General features: G+C 42.8%; 1 protein-coding gene across 1 annotated transcript in view; it reads left to right on the forward strand.

The window, feature by feature from the left end:
- Window positions 1–835: 835 nt before the first annotated feature.
- LOC133641693 (pleckstrin homology domain-containing family A member 5-like) overlaps window positions 836–18,342 on the forward strand; it is a 283,765-nt gene continuing 266,258 nt past the window's right edge. Inside the window, 3 exon segments of the mRNA XM_062035630.1 lie at window positions 836–1,027; window positions 1,160–1,236; window positions 11,605–11,662. Coding sequence (XP_061891614.1) covers window positions 936–1,027; window positions 1,160–1,236; window positions 11,605–11,662 — 227 coding nt within the window. The 5' untranslated portion in view covers window positions 836–935.

Genomic DNA, 18,342 nt, shown 5'->3' on the forward strand with positions numbered 1-18,342 from the left:
TATCCCTGCATACTGTATTGATCTATATTGATATATAATGTATATATTGTGTTTTTTATGTTGATTTCATAAAAAAATAAAAAAATTAATTATTTTTTATTTTATTATTTTTTAAAATTTCTTGTGCGGCCCGGTACCAATCGGTCCGCGGACCGGTACCGGGCCGTGGCCCGGTGGTTGGGGACCACTGCCTTAGAGGGAACGTTGCTTGGCAGTCCATGTCTTGTTGAAAACACGCCATTCGTCATCAACTTTTCTCTTTTTAGCGTCTCGGGTGTAAACCGTGCATCACTTGTCGCTGTGCACCTTTACTCATAGGTTACACACGGACATACGCCCATAAATAACACTTTTCAAAATAAAAGCACCGCAGTTGTATTGCGCGCACGACATAGATGTTTTTCCAACTTTATTTTATAATTTGTGATTGCAGCTGTTCACATTCACTCACAATCACGCACGCGCATACGTCCACAAGGAAGTAATACAAATAACGCTTTTCAAAACAAAAGCAGCACCGTTGGTATTGTACATTTGACATAGATACTTTTTAAAATGTATTATGTAATTTATGATTGGCCTCACGCGGGCCGCAGAATGCCCAGGTCTGGATTAGTAACACTTGTCTCTACCTTTTGACAGTTAAAGGGGCCCCATCACATCCCCCCCCCCCCCGGTGGGCGTCACGGCTCTTTAATCCAGGCCCTGCCCCCTTTGGCCGTTTACGCGCTTCGGCCGTCTTTGTTTAAATGACAACATCCGGAAGGAAGACACTTTGAATGGGATTGTGAACGTGAATCAAGTGGGAATAATATGTTCGACAACGTCACGGCAGGGAGCTGACAAGTGAAGTCAAGCAGGCTGCGGTTGCCAAGGTTTCAGTGTACGCGCCTGCCTGCCTGCCTGCCTGCGCGCGCCACTCTCCATTGGCAGACATGGCGGCGGACCTGCAGCCGCACTGGGTTCGTGGGCTGCCGTCGTCCTGGAGTTACGGGGTTACTCGGGACGGACGCGTCTTCTTCGTCAAGTAAGTGTCCCACCAAAAAAAAAAAAAAAAAAAAAATTCATTACGACGGCGTCCCGGAAATGTCCGCCCCGTGCCTTTCCTTCATTCGAGCAAAGTGGCGGCGTGTTAATGACTTGCGTGTGTCGTCCACAGCGAGGAAGCCAAGAGTACGACCTGGCTTCACCCGCTGAGTGGCGAGGCGGTCATTACCGGACACCGCAAAACTCCAGGTGAGGCGTCACGGCGGTCATGTGTGTCGTCGTATGTTCTCTTGACAGCGTGTCTGCTAAGTGGGCAGTGACGAAGTGGGAGCCCACCTTTTAACCTGATCTTGTCACTTCCTGGTGTGTCGCTAACTTAACACTTTTTTATTTACCCTGATGCATCAATTAGCTGTCTACATCAGTGTACATTTTTTTCATAGAAAAAATACAGAGGCACACCACCAGCAGAAACGTTAAAAAAATGAAACTCCACCAGGTTGTCTTTTTTTATTTTTTTATTTTTTAGTTCGTTGTTTTCCTGTGTGTAGTGCTTTAGACTGTTATTTTGGTGGCCCTTCCTGTTTTGTTGGTGTTTTCCTGTAGCAGTTTCATCAATCAATCAATGTTTACTTATATAGCCCTAAATCACGAGTGTCTCAAAGGGCTGCACAAGCCACAACGACATCCTCGGCTCAGATCCCACATCAGGGCAAGGAAAAACTCAACCCAATGGGACAACCTTGGCGGGGACCGCAGATGTGGGGACACTGCGTGGGTTCCCTCCGGGTACTCCGGCTTCCTCCCACCTCCAAAGACATGCACCTGGGGATAGGTGGATTGCCATCCATCCATCCATCTTCTTCCGCTTATCCGAGGTCGGGTCGCGGGGGCAGCAGCCTAAGCAGGGATACCCAGACTTCCCTCTCCCCAGCCACTTCGTCCGGCTCTTCCCGGGGGATCCCGAGGCGTTCCCAGGCCAGCCGGGAGACATAGTCTTCCCAACGTGTCCTGGGTCTTCCCCGTGGCCTCCTACCGGTCGGACGTGCCCTAGACACCTCCCTAGGGAGGCGTTCGGGTGGCATCCTGACCAGATGCCCGAACCACCTCATTTGGCTCCTCTCGATGTGGAGGAGCAGCGGCGGATAGGAGGATTGGTGGATTGGCTCAGTGGCCTAGTGGTTTGAGTGTCCGCACTGAGATCGGTAGGTTGTGAGTTCAAACCCCGGCCGGGTCATACCAAAGACTATAAAAATGGGACCCATTACCTCCCTGCTTGGCACTCAGCATCAAGGGTTGGAATTGGGGGTTAAATCACCAAAAATGATTCCCGGGCGCGGCTACGCTGCTGCCCACTGCTCCCCTCACCTCCCAGGGGGTGATCAAGGGGATGGGTCAAATGCAGAGGACAAATTTCACCACACCTAGTGTGTGTGTGACAATCATTGGTACTTTAACTTTAACTTTAACTTTTAACTTTAACTTTGGCAACACTAAATTGGCTCTAGTGTGTGAATGTTGTCTGTCTATCTGTGTTGGCCTTGCGATGAGGTGGCGATTTGTCCAGGGTGTACCCCGCCTTCCGCCCAAATGCAGCTGAGATAGGCTCCAGTGCCCCCCGCAACCCCGGAAGGGACAAGCGGTAGAAAATGGATGGATGGATAGATGGATGGACATGAGTGCACTTTCAACACAGATGCATCAATTAGCTGTCTACATCAGTGTTTTTCAACTTTTTTTGAGGCAAGGCACATTTTTTTCATTGAAAAAATACAGAGGCACACCACCAGCAGAAATGTTAAAAAAATGAAACTCCACCAGGTTGTCTTTTTTTTTTTTTTTTTTTTTAGTTTGTTGTTGTTTTCCTGTGTGTAGTGCTTTAGTTCTTGTCTTGCGCTGTTATTTTGGTGGCCCTTCCTGTTTTGTTGGTGTTTTCCTGTAGCAGTTTCAATCAATCAATCAATGTTTACTTATATAGCCCTAAATCACGAGTGTCTCAAAGGGCTGCACAAGCCACAACGACATCCTCGGCTCAGATCCCACATCAGGGCAAGGAAAAACTCAACCCAATGGGACAACCTTGGAGGGGACCGCAGATGTGGGGACACTGCGTGGGTTCCCTCCGGGTACTCCGGCTTCCTCCCACCTCCAAAGACATGCACCTGGGGATAGGTGGATTGCCATCCATCCATCCATCTTCTTCCGCTTATCCGAGGTCGGGTCGCGGGGGCAGCAGCCTAAGCAGGGATACCCAGACTTCCCTCTCCCCAGCCACTTCGTCCGGCTCTTCCCGGGGGATCCCGAGGCGTTCCCAGGCCAGCCGGGAGACATAGTCTTCCCAACGTGTCCTGGGTCTTCCCCGTGGCCTCCTACCGGTCGGACGTGCCCTAAACACCTCCCTAGGGAGGCGTTCGGGTGGCATCCTGACCAGATGCCCGAACCACCTCATTTGGCTCCTCTCGATGTGGAGGAGCAGCGGCGGATAGGAGGATTGGTGGATTGGCAACACTAAATTGGCTCTAGTGTGTGAATGTTGTCTGTCTATCTGTGTTGGCCTTGCGATGAGGTGGCGATTTGTCCAGGGTGTACCCCGCCTTCCGCCCAAATGCAGTTGAGATAGGCTCCAGCGCCCCCCGCAACCCCGGAAGGGACAAGCGGTAGAAAATGGATGGATGGATAGATAGATGGATGGACATGAGTGCACTTTCAACACAGATGCATCAATTAGCTGTCTACATCAGTGTTTTTCAACTTTTTTTGAGGCAAAGCACATTTTTTTAGTTGAAAAAATACGCAGGCACACTACCAGCAGAAACGTTAAAAAAATTAAACTCAACCAGGCTGTGTTTTTTTTAATTTTTAGTTTGTTGTTGTTTTCCTGTGTGTAGTGCTTTAGTTCTTGTCTTGCGCTGTTATTTTGGTGGCCCTTCCTGTTTTGTTGGTGTTTTCCTGTAGCAGTTTCAATCAATCAATCAATGTTTACTTATATAGCCCTAAATCACGAGTGTCTCAAAGGGCTGCACAACGACATCCTCGGCTCAGATCCCACATCAGGGCAAGGAAAAACTCAACCCAATGGGACAACCTTGGAGGGGACCGCAGATGTGGGGACACTGCGTGGGTTCCCTCCCACCTCCAAAGACATGCACCTGGGGATAGGTGGATTGCCATCCATCCATCCATCCATCTTCGTCCGCTTATCCGAGGTCGGGTCGTGGGGGCAGCAGCCTAAGCAGGGATAACCAGACTTCCCTCTCCCCAGCCACTTCGTCCAGCTCTTCCCGGGGGATCCCGAGGCGTTCCCAGGCCAGCCGGGAGACATAGTCTTCCCAACGTGTCCTGGGTCTTCCCCGTGGCCTCCTACCGGTCGGACGTGCCCTAAACACCTCCCTAGGGAGGCGTTCGGGTGGCATCCTGACCAGATGCCCGAACCACCTCATTTGGCTCCTCTCGATGTGGAGGAGCAGCTGCGGATAGGAGGATTGGTGGATTGGCGACACTAAATTGGCTCTAGTGTGTGAATGTTGTCTGTCTATCTGTGTTGGCCCTGCGATGAGGTGGCGATTTGTCCAGGGTGTACCCCGCCTTCCGCCCAAATGCAGCTGAGATAGGCTCCAGCGCCCCCGCAACCCCGGAAGGGACAAGCGGTAGAAAATGGATGGATGGATGGATAGATGGATGGTCATGAGTGCACTTTCAACACAGATGCATCAATTAGCTGTCTACATCAGTGTACATTTTTTTCATAGAAAAAATACGCAGGCACACCACCAGCAGAAATGTTAAAAAAATTAAACTCCACCAGGTTGTCTTTTTTTTTTTTTTTTAGTTTGTTGTTGTTTTCCTGTGTGAAGTGCTTTAGTTCTTGTCTTGCGCTGTTATTTTGGTGGCCCTTCCTGTTTTCTTGGTGTTTTCCTGTAGCAGTTTCATCAATCGATCAATCAATCAATGTTTACTTATATAGCCCTAAATCACGAGCTTCTCAAAGGGCTGCACAAGCCACAACGACATCCTCGGCTCAGATCCCACATCAGGGCAAGGAAAGTCAGCCCAATGGGACAATAAGAAACCTTGGAGGGGACCGGGCGACCAGTGCAATGGACGTCGAGTGGATCTAGCATAATATTGTGAGAGTCCAGTCCATAGTGGATCTAACCCAGTGGTTCTTAACCTTGTTGGAGGTACCGAACCCCACCAGTTTCATATGTGCATTCACCGAACCCTTCTTTAGTGGAAAAAAACAATTCAAGACAAAGTTATATGTTTTTGGTAACACATTAGTATGGGGAACATATTCTAAGTAGCAAAGACTTAATTTAGAGTTTTTTGGTTAAGGTTAGGGTTAGAGGGTCAGAGCCAGGGTTAGAGGGTTAGGGTTATAATAAGGCCATGCCGAATAAGGCAAATGGTAAATTGGTTGTACTTGCATAGCGCTTTTCTACCATTTTTAAGGAACTCAAAGCGCTTTGACACTATTTCCACATTCACCCATTCACACACACACACACATTCACAAAGTAAAGGCATTAATAAGTACTTAATAATGATTACCGTAATTTCCGGACTATAAGCCGCTACTTTTTCCCCTCGTTCTGGTCCCTGCGGCTTATACAATGGTGCGGCTTATTTACGGCCTGTTCTTCTCCGACACCGACGAAGAGGATTTCGGTGGTTTTAGTACGCAGGAGGAAGACGATGACACAATGATTAAAGACTGACTTTTCATATACCGGTAGGCTGGTTATTTTGATAACGTACAGGCGAGCACTTTGTATTACTTTGCACCGTTGTATTATTTGTACTCTGCACGAATGCTGTTCGCCATGTCAAAGATATGAAAGTTTGATTGAATGATTGAAAGATTTATTGTTAATAAATGGGACGCTTTGCGTTCCCAAACAGTCATCTCTGTCCTGACAATCCCCTCCGTGGTAGCAGGAACCCCTATATACTACGCTAATTACACATCAAAACCCTGCGGCTTATAGTCGGGTGCGGCTTATATATGGATCAATCTGTATTTTCCCCTAAATTTAGCTGGTGTGGCTTATAGTCGGGTGCGGCTTATATATGGATCAATCTGTATTTTCCCCTAAATTTAGCTGGTGCGGCTTATAGTCAGGTGCGGCTTATAGTCCGGAAATTACTAGTTAATAGCCAATAAGTTACTAATTTGCATGTTAATAAGCAACTAATTAATAGTGAATATGTTCCCCATACTAAAGTGTTACCATGTTTTTTACTGGTGCACAAAATAAAACCGTGCATGAACATCACCTTGTTCAAAGAACAAAACCAACACAGTGCATAAACTCACAACAAATTACACACCTGCAAATCAGTCTGACTTCTGCTGTTGTTGTATCTGTAATACGCCTATAGGGAGAAGTTTTTATTTACACGATGAGTCGGGTGTGTTTTGACCTCCGCCGACGAACCCCTGAGCCCGACTCACCGAACCCCTAGGGTTCCATCGAACCCAGGTTAAGAACCACTGATCTAACATAATAGTGAGAGTCCAGTCCATAGTGGGGAGTTTCATGTCTTCCTTTTGAGCGCCATTCCCCGCACCTGCTTTGTGGTAGCAAACAAGACTATTTCAGTTAATGCTATCCTTCTTTGTGAGGACATTGTTGATTATCATGTCATGTATGGATGTACTTTGTGGACGCCGTAAGTTTTTGCTGTCGTCGATCATTTTAGTTTCTGTTTACTTTGTGGCCAGTTCAGTTTGACTTTCGTTTTGCATAGCCACTGTTCATTTTTGGTTTAAGCATTACGTACCTTTTTACCTGCATGCTGCCTCCCACTTTGGTGAAGTGAAGTGAATTGCATTTATATAGCGCTTTTTCTCTAGTGACTCAAAGCACTTTGCATAGTGAAACTTAATATCTGTGTTACATTTAAACCAGTGTGCGTGGCACTGGGAGCAGGTGGGTAAAGTGTCTTGACCAAGGACACAACGGCAGTGACTAGGATGGCGGAAGCGGGGATCGAACCTGGAACCCTCAAGTGGCTGGCACGGCCAATCTACCAACCGAGGAATACGGCGCCTTTGCGCTGTTATTTTGGTGTTTTTCCTGTAGCAGTTTCTTGTCTTCCTTTTGAGCGCCATTCCCCGCACCTGCTTTGTGTTAGCAATCAAGACTATTTCAGTTGTTGCTATCCTTCTTTGTGTGGACATTGTTGATTGTCATGTCATGTATGAATGTACTTTGTGGACGCCGTAAGTTTTTGCTGTCATCCAGCATTTTTGTGGGGACGGCGTGGCGAAGTTGGTAGAGTGGCCGTGCCAGCAATCGGAGGGTTGCTGGTTACTGGGGTTCAATCCCCACCTTCTACCATCCTAGTCACATCCGTTGTGTCCTTGGGCAAGACACTTCACCCTTGCTCCTGATGGCTGCTGGTTAGCGCCTTGCATGGCAGCTCCCGCCATCAGTGTGTGAATGTGTGTGTGAATGGGTGAATGTGGAAATAGTGTCAAAGCGCTTTGAGTACCTTGAAGGTAGAAAAGCGCTATACAAGTATAACCCATTTATCATTTATCATTTATTTGTGTCTGTTTACTTTGTAGCCAGTTCAGTTTGACTTTCGTTTTGCATAGCCACTGTTAATTTTTGGTTTAAGCATTACATACCTTTTTACCTGCATGCTGCCTCCCCCTGTGGTGAAGTGAAGTGAAGTGAATGACATTTATATAGCGCTTTTTCTCTAGTGACTTAAAGCGCTTTACATAGTGAAACCCAATATCTAAGTTACATTTGAACCAGTATTTTTCTCTTAAAAGTTTATCAAGTGAGGGGGGTAATGGATGTTTCCTCATGTTTGGTGGTCATAAAAAAGGAGACACACATAATAAAATCATTAAAAAACAAATGTGCATAATATGGGACCTCAGAATATTTATAATATATTATTGTATTTTAGTTTATGTATTGATTATATTCGATTATATAATAATTACTTAATTTCATGTGTCCAGTGTTTCCAATCTATTTATGGTGTTGGGTTGTGGGGTCTAGATTACATCACTGTCAAAATTGCATAATTGGCCATTACTCATGTGCATGTGATTTTTTTTTTAAAGGCTAAACAAATGGTAAACAGTTGTTCCTTGTTGCATCAAGCCTTAAATATTGTGGCTTCACTACATCACTTTTTCTTCCTTAACTTTTATTTTAAGCATGTCCTACATATTTTAGGGCTAAATTAAATGTTAATCATGTCTTATTTATTACAGTTCAGTATTTTGTCTTATCAATTATTATTATGTTGCGGCGATTTTGTTTTCTCGGTAAAGGGTGAACAATGCTAACCTGGGCACTACTGTATCTTCACTGCGACACATAAGTTGACCAACTTTGGCAGAACAACTTTTTGATGCACTTCATCTTCAACTTCTGCCACATCAATATTGCATCTCCACATTGGTGAGCCGTGAGACTTTCCAGACTTGATGTGAGTTGGCACACTTTTTAATGTTAACAAGAGTGCAATCAGCTCTATGCTCTCCGCAGCTGTATGGGCAATGCAAAGTGGAGATAAACTCTTGTCTATTCAAGAAGCACCTCATCATTGACATCAATAACACAGCTTTGGAGGGTTTAATGTGGAATGATAGTGCAGGAAACGCAATAATAACGACACGCAATGCTGACTTTGATTGATTGATTGAAACTTTTATTAGTAGATTGCACAGTGAAGTACATATTCCGTACAATTGACCACTAAATGGTAACACCCGAATAAGTTTTTCAACTTGTTTAAGTCGGGGTCCACGTTAATCAATTCATGGTAAGGACACACAATGCTAACAACACAGCTAATAATCGTAGCTGTGACTGTCAAGTTGAACACGTTTTGACAGAACAACTTACACCCGTAGTTTCAGCACATGAAACCCATTTCTAACTTAGAGGAATTACTCGGGATGTGACAAAGTATTTCCAAGTAGTTTTAGTGGCTGGGCGAAAGCCATAGCAATGACACTTAGAGCAGCGTTTCTCAAAGTGTGGGGCGCACCCCACTGGTGGGGAATAGAGACATGACAGGTGGGGCGCGAGGAACGGGAGGACATTTCACTTTAATTTTTTATTTTTTTTTAAATTATATTCTTAGATTTTTTTTTTTACTATGCTTTCATTTTATATACACACTGTAAATCACTTTGTGATTCTGTCTGTGGAATCCGCTATATAAATAAATGTAAATTACTTATTTTTCCTGTAGACTTTAAATTTCTAGGTAGGAGCGCAAATTTGACAGACATAGCAACAGTAACTAATGGGGGCGGGGCTAAGCGGAAGCTTTGTGAATGGCGAGTCACTGTGCGAGGATTTGCTGTTTTGCAAATACATAAAAATAGAGCCACTGCTGATGAGCTGTTCAAGATAATGGACAGTTTCCTCAAAGAACACAACCTTAAATGAGAAAACTGTGTGGGCTTTTGCTCTGATGGCGCACAGACCATGGCAAAGTCAAGAAACGGGCTGCAGGTTCTAATAAAGAGGGTTGCGCCAAATGCGCATTGGACACACTGTGTCATTCACCGGGAAGCACTTGCGTCAAAGCAGCTCAGCCCCGAACTCAATGAGGTTTTAACAGTGGCAGTGTCAAGCCTGCAACCCCCATTTGAAAAGCTGTGCAGTGCAAAACAGGCTCATTGCAGCCACTAATGCTGGAGTACTGTAAAACTCATGTTCACTTGCCCTGTCTTGCCAAATGCATATAGCTCCTCCTTTTTTGTTGTTGCAAAGATTGCAAAGTGGCACTTTTATTTTTATTTATTATTGAACTTGATGCAAGTTATTTGATTTATTATTGAACGTGATGCAAGTTATAACACTTTTATTTGATTTATTATTGAACTTGATGCAAGTTATAACACTTTTTGATTTATTATTGAACTTGATGCAAGTTATTTTATTTGATATTGAACTTGATGCAAGTTATACCACAGCTGCACAGTTATTTTATTGATTATTGAACTTGATGTTATTTTATGTTATTGAGTTTGAATGTATACAACTTGATGTTACTTGATGTTCAATACATTTGCTTAAGCTTGGCATTAGCGTTCTGTTGGGGCGATGGGGGCAGGTGGGGCTTGAAAACTCCCCCTTGTCCAAAGTGGGGGATGACAAAAAAAGTTTGAGAACCACTGACTTAGAGGATCCTCCGGGCTACCAATGGGTACTGTAATCGACAGTAGAACCCACTCACAGCAACTATATTGGGTTAAATGAATGTAATTTTGACTATATGGGTGTTAGTTCATGTTTAAAAGAATCTAATAATGCTAAAAAAAAAACATCTAGAAGGCAGTTAACTGTTTGTTATTAGCTTTGACTGAAATTATTCTATTTATTAATAATAATCCGACTTCGCTGAAATTGGTTTACCATGGTCAGGCCTGGACCCAATTAGCCGTTTGGGACCGCATTTATTTTATTATTGAGTAAATGCATGACGCAATAAAAACTTCCTGTCATTCACTTCAAATGCGTACTACGTGGGAATTCAGTACTCCTCTGTATCGAACCAAAAAGAGTGGTCCAAATTCACGCTAAATAAACTGACAAAGTCGCTAGGCTGGCAACACAGATCTCTCCTGCTGTGTTTTTGAATGATCTGGCAGACCAGGTGCGTATGTTAAGTTCATCTAAGATGGACTGATGCAAAGTGGAAAAGGGTACTGTGGTCTGACGAGTCCACATTTCAAATTGTTTTTGGAAACCGTGGACGTCGTGTCCTCCGGACCAAAGAGGAAAATAATAATCTGGATTGTTATAGGCGCAAAGTTCAAAAGCCAGTATCTGTGATGGTATGGGGGTGTATTAGTGCCCAAGGCATGGGTAATTTACACATCTGTGAAGGCACCATAAATGCTGAAAGGTACATACATGTTTTGGAGCAACATATGTTGCCATCCAAGCAACGTTATCATGGACGCCCCTGCTTATTTCAGCAAGACAATGCCAAGCCACATTCTGCACGTGTTTCAACAGCGTGGCTTCGTAGTAAAAGAGTGCGGGTATTAGACTGGCCTGCCTGTAGTCCAGACCTGTCTCCCATTGAAAATGTGTGGAGTGTCAAATACGGCAACAGAGACCCCGGACTGTTGAACAACTTAAGCTGTACATCAAGCAAGAATTGGAAAGAATTCCACCTGAAAAGCTTCAACAATTGGTCTCCTCAGTTCACAAATGTTTACCGAGTGTTGTTAAAAAGAAAGGCCATGTAACACAGTGGTAAAAATGCCCCTGTACCAACTTTTTTGCAATGTGTTGCTGCCATTAAATTCAAAGTTATGATTATTTAAAAAAAAGAAAAAAAAAAGTTTCTCAGTTCGAACATTAAATATCTTGTCTTTGCAGTCTATTCAATTGAATATAAGTTGAAAAGGATTTGTAAATCATTGTATTCTGTTTTTATTTACCATTTACACAACGTGCCAACTTCACTGGTTTTGGGTTTTGTGTTTTGTATTCACTATTGCAGCCATAATGTCGTAAAAACAAGTAAAACGCATCAATTCAAAGCAGACAGAAGAATGTTTGACATATTTATGCTTGATCAAGGACTGAAACTTGCACATTGCTTGTCTCCCTTTCCCAGATCTACCCACTGGATGGGAAGAAGGATATACGTTTGAGGGCGCACGATGCTTCATTAAGTGAGTGACGCATCCCAGACATAATTTCACCCACAAGCATGACATAATTAAACATGTCATAGGATTCAAAAACATGCACCCTTTGTGTACACTTTTAAAATCATTCCTCCTGGCTGGCAGTTTGAAACCTTTACACCTCATATCTTTATACGGCCGGTGTGTCAAAAGTTAATGATTACACTTGTAGGAACATTGCGCAATGTGCAAGTGCATGGCAGACTTCTGCATAGTGTGGCGTTGGTTTTATTGATTGAATGAGCCAATTCAAAGAGTTGGGCTCGATCAGTTTTTTCTTTCTTTCCTTCTTTCTTTTCTTTCTTTTTTTCGTTCTCCTGTCTGCCTTGAAATAGCTGGAAAAATATGTCTAGTTTGTGTCAGCTAGAAGCATTTGCATCTGTTGCAAGTTTTGTTGATTCTATGTAACTTGTTTGTGTGCTATGGCTATGGTTTTTTTCCCTTGGCCTCAGTCTGGACCCCCTCCCTGGAGTCCAGCCTTTGACTGAGTTTTTTTTTTTACTCTCCCCCCGCCCCCTCCCCAACGTTTATCTGTTTCTCACCTTTTTTTTGTCAGGGGCGCCGGATGTTGGCAGACTTGTCAGCTATCCTTTTTCTGTCTCCCTGTAATGTTTGTGTGATCTTGAATGGGATTGTTCTGAAAATCTCAATTTCCACCCGGGGATTAATAAAGTGCTTCTGATTCTGATTACAACAATTTTGAAAAGCTTTATGTTCAGTTTTGCGCTACTTGAAGACTTAGATGTATCAGTACATGGTTATAATCAGGTTTCATTCCATTCATTTTTTTTAAAAACCTGCAAAACCCAATGCAAACGTGTGTGTGTGATGTGCATCACTGTTATGTAAGACCTGGCTTTTTCATCTCTTCCTCCTCCTACAGAAAGGCTCTCCCTGTTCAGCCCATATTAAAACTTTTAACGACGGTAAATCATCAAGTTATTTTTAAAGTCACTGCATCGTCCCAACCGAACATCGCTGCTTGACCTTCTTTCAACTCGAGGCTCTTTTTTAATTAAATGTCAAACCATCCAAATGAATTAAGACTTGGTGGAACACAAGTCACTTTTTCCAAATATTAATAGTGCATCATATTTGCAATAGCAACATATTATTTCATATTTAATTCACACATTTATTGAGCATTGATATTGTGAAATTGCACTACTTCTACTTGACTCCAAGTAGCAAAAGGCAATGTTGTTTCAGACTTACCCAGCTTGCTGTCCAAAGAAGTACAACATTAGCTTCCAGCTCCATCTTCAATGGTACAACTCCTCCAGGCAGTATTATTTTTGATTAATACAACACTAACTTTGGCAGCAGTTGCTCAGAAAATTTCTGAATCTTTCAGAAGTTAATTTTATTGAGTGTCACTTGGCAATTAACCACTTATTGTACACACAAGGTGCACTTGTTTTGTTTAAAGAATTTAAAATCAAGATAAAATCTGGTGGATGACTTTGCATATCAGAGGCTGCAAGGGTGTCTGTGTGCCCCCATGAATTTCCTCTCCTGCTTTGACTTCCTCATGAATTTGAGCAGCTCCATGTGGCAGACTGTCAGGCAGTCAAGCTGAAAGGCGGCCGAGTGTTTTATCGCTTTTATCACTCAGTGAGAGCCAGACCTTTACTCTACCTTTTTTTTTTTAAAAACAGCATTGGCATCGTCTACATCAGGATTTGGCAGTATGGTCTAAAATTCTATACTGCGAGCCTCCTGCGATAACATTATATATCACGATATATTATTTGGCATATAAATTATATAGAACCATTTCAAAATGGGCTACAAAGGCTTCTAATTAAAACTGGTGTGTGCTGTAATGTATTGCATAATTTCTGTTAATTATTTTCTCAAAACTATGATTAGTCTACTTGCTAATTTATTGGTAATAGTTGGTTACTTTTTGTTATAACGTGGTTCTATCTTCGGACAGGTATTTTTTGTAGTTTGCGTACTTTACATTAGTTTTGAGTGGTATTAAAAATTGGGTATTGATCCAATTCCAAGTAATTACAGCTGCCGTGTTAGTCATACCAATGCTGATACTCAAAATGAACGAGCTCATTGAACAATTACAAAGTCAAAGTTTCTTTAATGCTACCCGGAGGTAAAATAGTTAGGCAGACATTTGTAATTCAGCGTCAAGACAGAATGAAGTAAGCAAACACAAATCATATACACCATAAAAACATTTTTAAAATCCACAAACGATCACCAGTATACAGGAACAGTGGTCCCCAACCACCGGGTACCGGTCCGTGGACCGATTGGTAACAGGCCGCACAAGAAAAAAAAAAAAAGTTTTTTAAAAATGTTTTTAATTAAATCACCATAAAAAATACAATATAAACATCATATATCAATATAGATCAATACAGTCTGCAGGGATACAGTCCGTAAGCACACATGATTGTATTTCTTTATGACAAAAAAAAAAAAAAAATACCACCCCTATTGCTGTGTATTGTTTTGTTGGATTGATTAATTTAAAAAAATGAAAATTAAATTAAAGAAAATAAAAAAATAAATCGATTTAAAAAAAAAAAGAGAATCGATTCTGAATCGCACAACGTGAGAATCGCGATTCGAATTTGAATCGATTTTTTCCCACACCCCTACTAAGTATAGTATCGACCATATATTGATACTATACTTGGTATCGTTATTGTCAATATTTGTATTGACCTCACCTCTGTTTACACTCAAGATCTCGCGCTTAGCAGTTAGCATATCCTCCTACGGTGGGACCGTGTGTAGTGCAGCATGTTGAGCTATCCCTCGTCCTCCAGTGATCATACTAATAGTAATAAACTTAGTCTATTTGCCAGCTTACTGTCTAAAGCAGTGTTTTTCAACCACTGTGCCGCGGCACGTGTGCCGTGAGATACGGTCTGTTGTGCCGTGGGAGATTATGTAATTTCACCTATTTGGGTTAAAATTATTTTTTTGCAAACCAGTAATTATAGTCTGCAAATTATGTGTTGTTGTTGAGCTCGGCAGAGTAACCGTGTAATACTCTTTCATATCAGTAGGTGGCAGCCGGTAGCTAATTGCTTTGTAGATTTTGCAAACAGCTGGAGGCAGTGTGCAGGTAAAAATGTGTCTAATGCTTAAACCAAATATAAACAAAAGGTGAGTGCCTCTAAGAAAAGGCATTGAAGCTTAGGGAAGGCTATGCAGAACGAAACTACAACTGAACTGGCTACAAAGTAAACAAAAACAGAATGCTGGACGACAGCAAAGACTTACTGCGGAGCAGAGACGGCGTCCACAATGTACATCCGAACATGACATGGCAATCTACAATGTCCCCACGAAGAAGGATAAAAACAACTGAAATATTCTTAATTGCTAAAACAAAGTAGATGCGGGTAATATCGCTCAAAGGAAGACATGAAACTGCTACAGGAAAATACCAAAAAAAAAGAGAAAAAGCCACCAAAATAGGAGCGCAAGACAAGAACTAAAACACTACACACAGGAAAACAGCAAAAAACTCAAAATAAGTCAGGGGGTGATGTGACAGGTGGTGACAGTACACCTACTTTGAGACAAGAGCTATATTGATGCATGCTTGGTTATGGTTTAAATTCATATCCAACAATTGCGTCAACGACTTTTTACTGTCAACAGAGTTTCCTTTTTTAATGATTTCTGCTGGTGGTGTGCCTCCGGATTTTTGTCAACGCAAAAATTGTGCCTTGGCTCACAAAATGTTGAAAAACACTGGTCTAAAGAATGGAGGCGAGGATTACTGACTTAGAAGGGGTTTTGCACTGGGGAGGAATATTAGCTGCTAGCTTGATAGCAAGAATGCTAAATTGTGTTGAGGTTTTGGTTCACTTATCACAGTCAAACTTGCGGGACACAGCTAGAATGTGTCTATAACATGCATTATCACATTATGACAATAGCATGAAAAGGTATATAGTTGTCCAAATTTACATCATTTATATTGTCTATCGCATAATTTAAGTCTACATCAGCATGTTGAGGGTCACTACTATTTCCTGAGTCATGAATACTTATAAAATGTGGAAATGTTTGAAAGGCCACCTCGATTCCTTAGACTTAGACAAACTTTAATGATCCATTCCATTGGTGATTGATTGTGAAATGCGTGGTATCATCTTTTATTGTGAAAGGATGTGTATTGATTAAATGACAAGTGAGGAGCACAATTTATGCCAACCATCTGCCCTGCAGTGTGTGCGCGAGTGTGTATGTGCGAGTGTGCTAGTGTGTGAGTGTTTGAATGTGTGAATGTGCAGCGAGCCTTGAAAGCCACACGTGGATGCTTAAGTCAAATGTAATTAATGTAATTAAGAGTCATAAAACTCAGTCACGGATAATTCAACTGACACGTTCTCTGACCTGCAGCAGACAGCATTTTGGTCTCTAATGGCTGTTTTTTATAAATCACCTGAAAATACACCAAAACTATTTACATAGCCCAAAGTGACTTTAAAGGCCTACTGAAAGCCACTACTACCGACCACGCAGTCTGATAGTTTATATATCAATGATGAAATCTTAACATTGCAACACATGCCAATACGGCCGGGTTAACTTATAAAGTGACATTTTAAAATTCCCGGGAAATATCCGGCTGAAACATCGCGGTATGATGACGTATGCGCGTGACGAAGTCCGAGTAACGGAAGTTATGGTACCCCGTAGAATCCTATACAAAAAGCTCTGTTTTCATTTCATAATTCCACAGTATTCTGGACATCTTTTGCAATTTTTTTAATGAACAATGAAGGCTGCAAAGAAGACAGTTGTAGGTGGGATCAGTGTATTAGCAGCGGACTACAGCAACACAACCAGGAGGACTTTGTTGGAGCGCTAGCCGCGCTAGCTGCGCTAGCCGCGCTAGCCGCCGACTTCACCTTGACTTCCTACGTCTCCGGGCCGCCAAACGCATCGGGTGAAGTCCTTCGTCCTTCTGCCGATCGCTGGAACGCAGGTGAGCACGGGTGTTGATGAGCAAATGAGGGCTGGCTGGCGTAGGTGGAGAGCTAATGTTTTTAGCATAGCTCTGTGCAGTCTGGTTGCTAAGTTAGCTTCAATGGCGTCGTTAGCACAGCATTGTTAACCTTCGCCAGCCTGGAAAGCATTAACCGTGTATTTACATGTCCACGGTTTAATAGTATTGTTGATTTTCTATCTATACTTCCCGTCAGGGGTTTATTTCTTTTGTTTCTATATGCAGTTAAAGCAAGATGCTATCACCTTTGCTCGTAGTTAAAGCATTTCGCCGATGTATTGTCGTGGAGATAAAAGGCACTGAATGTCCATTTCGCGTTCTCGACTCTCATTTTCAAGAGGATATAGTATCCCAGGTGGTTTAAAATACAAATCTGTGATCTACAATAGAAAAAGGAGAGTGTGTGGAATCCAATGAGCCAGCTTGTACCTAAGTTACGGTCAGAGCGAAAAAAGATACGTCCATCGCTGCCTCTCAAGTCATTCACTGTAACGTTCCTCATCTACGAATCTTTCATCCTCGCTCAAATTAATGGGGTAATCATCACTTTCTCGGTCCGAATCTCTCTCGCTCCATTGTAAACAACGGGGAATTGTGAGGAATACTAGCTCCTGTGACGTCACGCTACTTCCGCTACAGGCCAGGCTTTTTTTTATCAGCGAGCAAAAGTTGCGAACTTTATCGTCGATTTTCTCTACTAAATCCTTTCAGCAAAAATATGGCAATATCGCGAAATGATCAAGTATGACACATAGAATGGGTCTGCTATTCCCGTTTAAATTAAAAAAAAATCATTTCAGTAGGCCTTTAAAGGTGACAGCTCAAAGCTACTCTTCAGTTTAGGGACCTACCTATTGATCCTCTTCATCTTCTGGCAGTGTGAGGCTTTTTTGACAGTGAGGACTTTAGCCCATGAAAACACTGAAGCAAATACGAGTTTGTGGGTTCAATCATATCACTGCGACTTCTGAAAAAGGCTTGTATGTACAGTATGGCTACTTTTTGGGCACATTGAGCGATACCGCAGTGATGGTGATGGCCATGATTGTTTCGGTCGCAATGACTTTGTATGGCCGATTTGCTTTTTGTTTTTGTTGTGGGGTCCCCCCGCCTGTTTTGTTGCTTATGGTTGTGGTTTTTATTTGGATACAGGTTTCTGCCTGCGGGGTCCTGGGTTGTGGGGGTCAGCCTACGGGCCGTATATCTTGTTTGCCTCCTGCATGGGCTGGGGAGGCTTTGGGGACTGTTTTCTGGGCCCCCTACTCCTCCTACTTACCGTGCACACACACACACCTATAGGAATTTGAGGGATTGGCCTGCAGGGAGGCGTGACTCAATTGGGCTCCAGTCCTCCTGACTTGTCCCCTGCTCGTCCATCCCTCAATCTCAACTGGATGTTAAACACTTAAGGTTTGGGGAGCTCGGCCTTGGAGGGACCCACCATATATAGATACGTCTCCGGCGCCATTTGTGCCGAGGGTTGGCGCCGAAGACGTTGAAGGAATGGCCTGAATTTGTGTCACGTACAGCTGCTCATGTGTTTTATTAAGAAATTGAGTAACCGAACAAAAGTAAGTCTTTCGTATCCTTTTTGATAGACTGGCAAGTTTAAATTCAAAAGATTGCAAGCCAAATATTACGTTATTTTCACATGAAACTGTAATTTCAA

Source organism: Entelurus aequoreus, linkage group LG24, assembly GCF_033978785.1.
Source record: "Entelurus aequoreus isolate RoL-2023_Sb linkage group LG24, RoL_Eaeq_v1.1, whole genome shotgun sequence".
Classification (NCBI taxonomy): Eukaryota; Metazoa; Chordata; class Actinopteri; order Syngnathiformes; family Syngnathidae; genus Entelurus; species Entelurus aequoreus.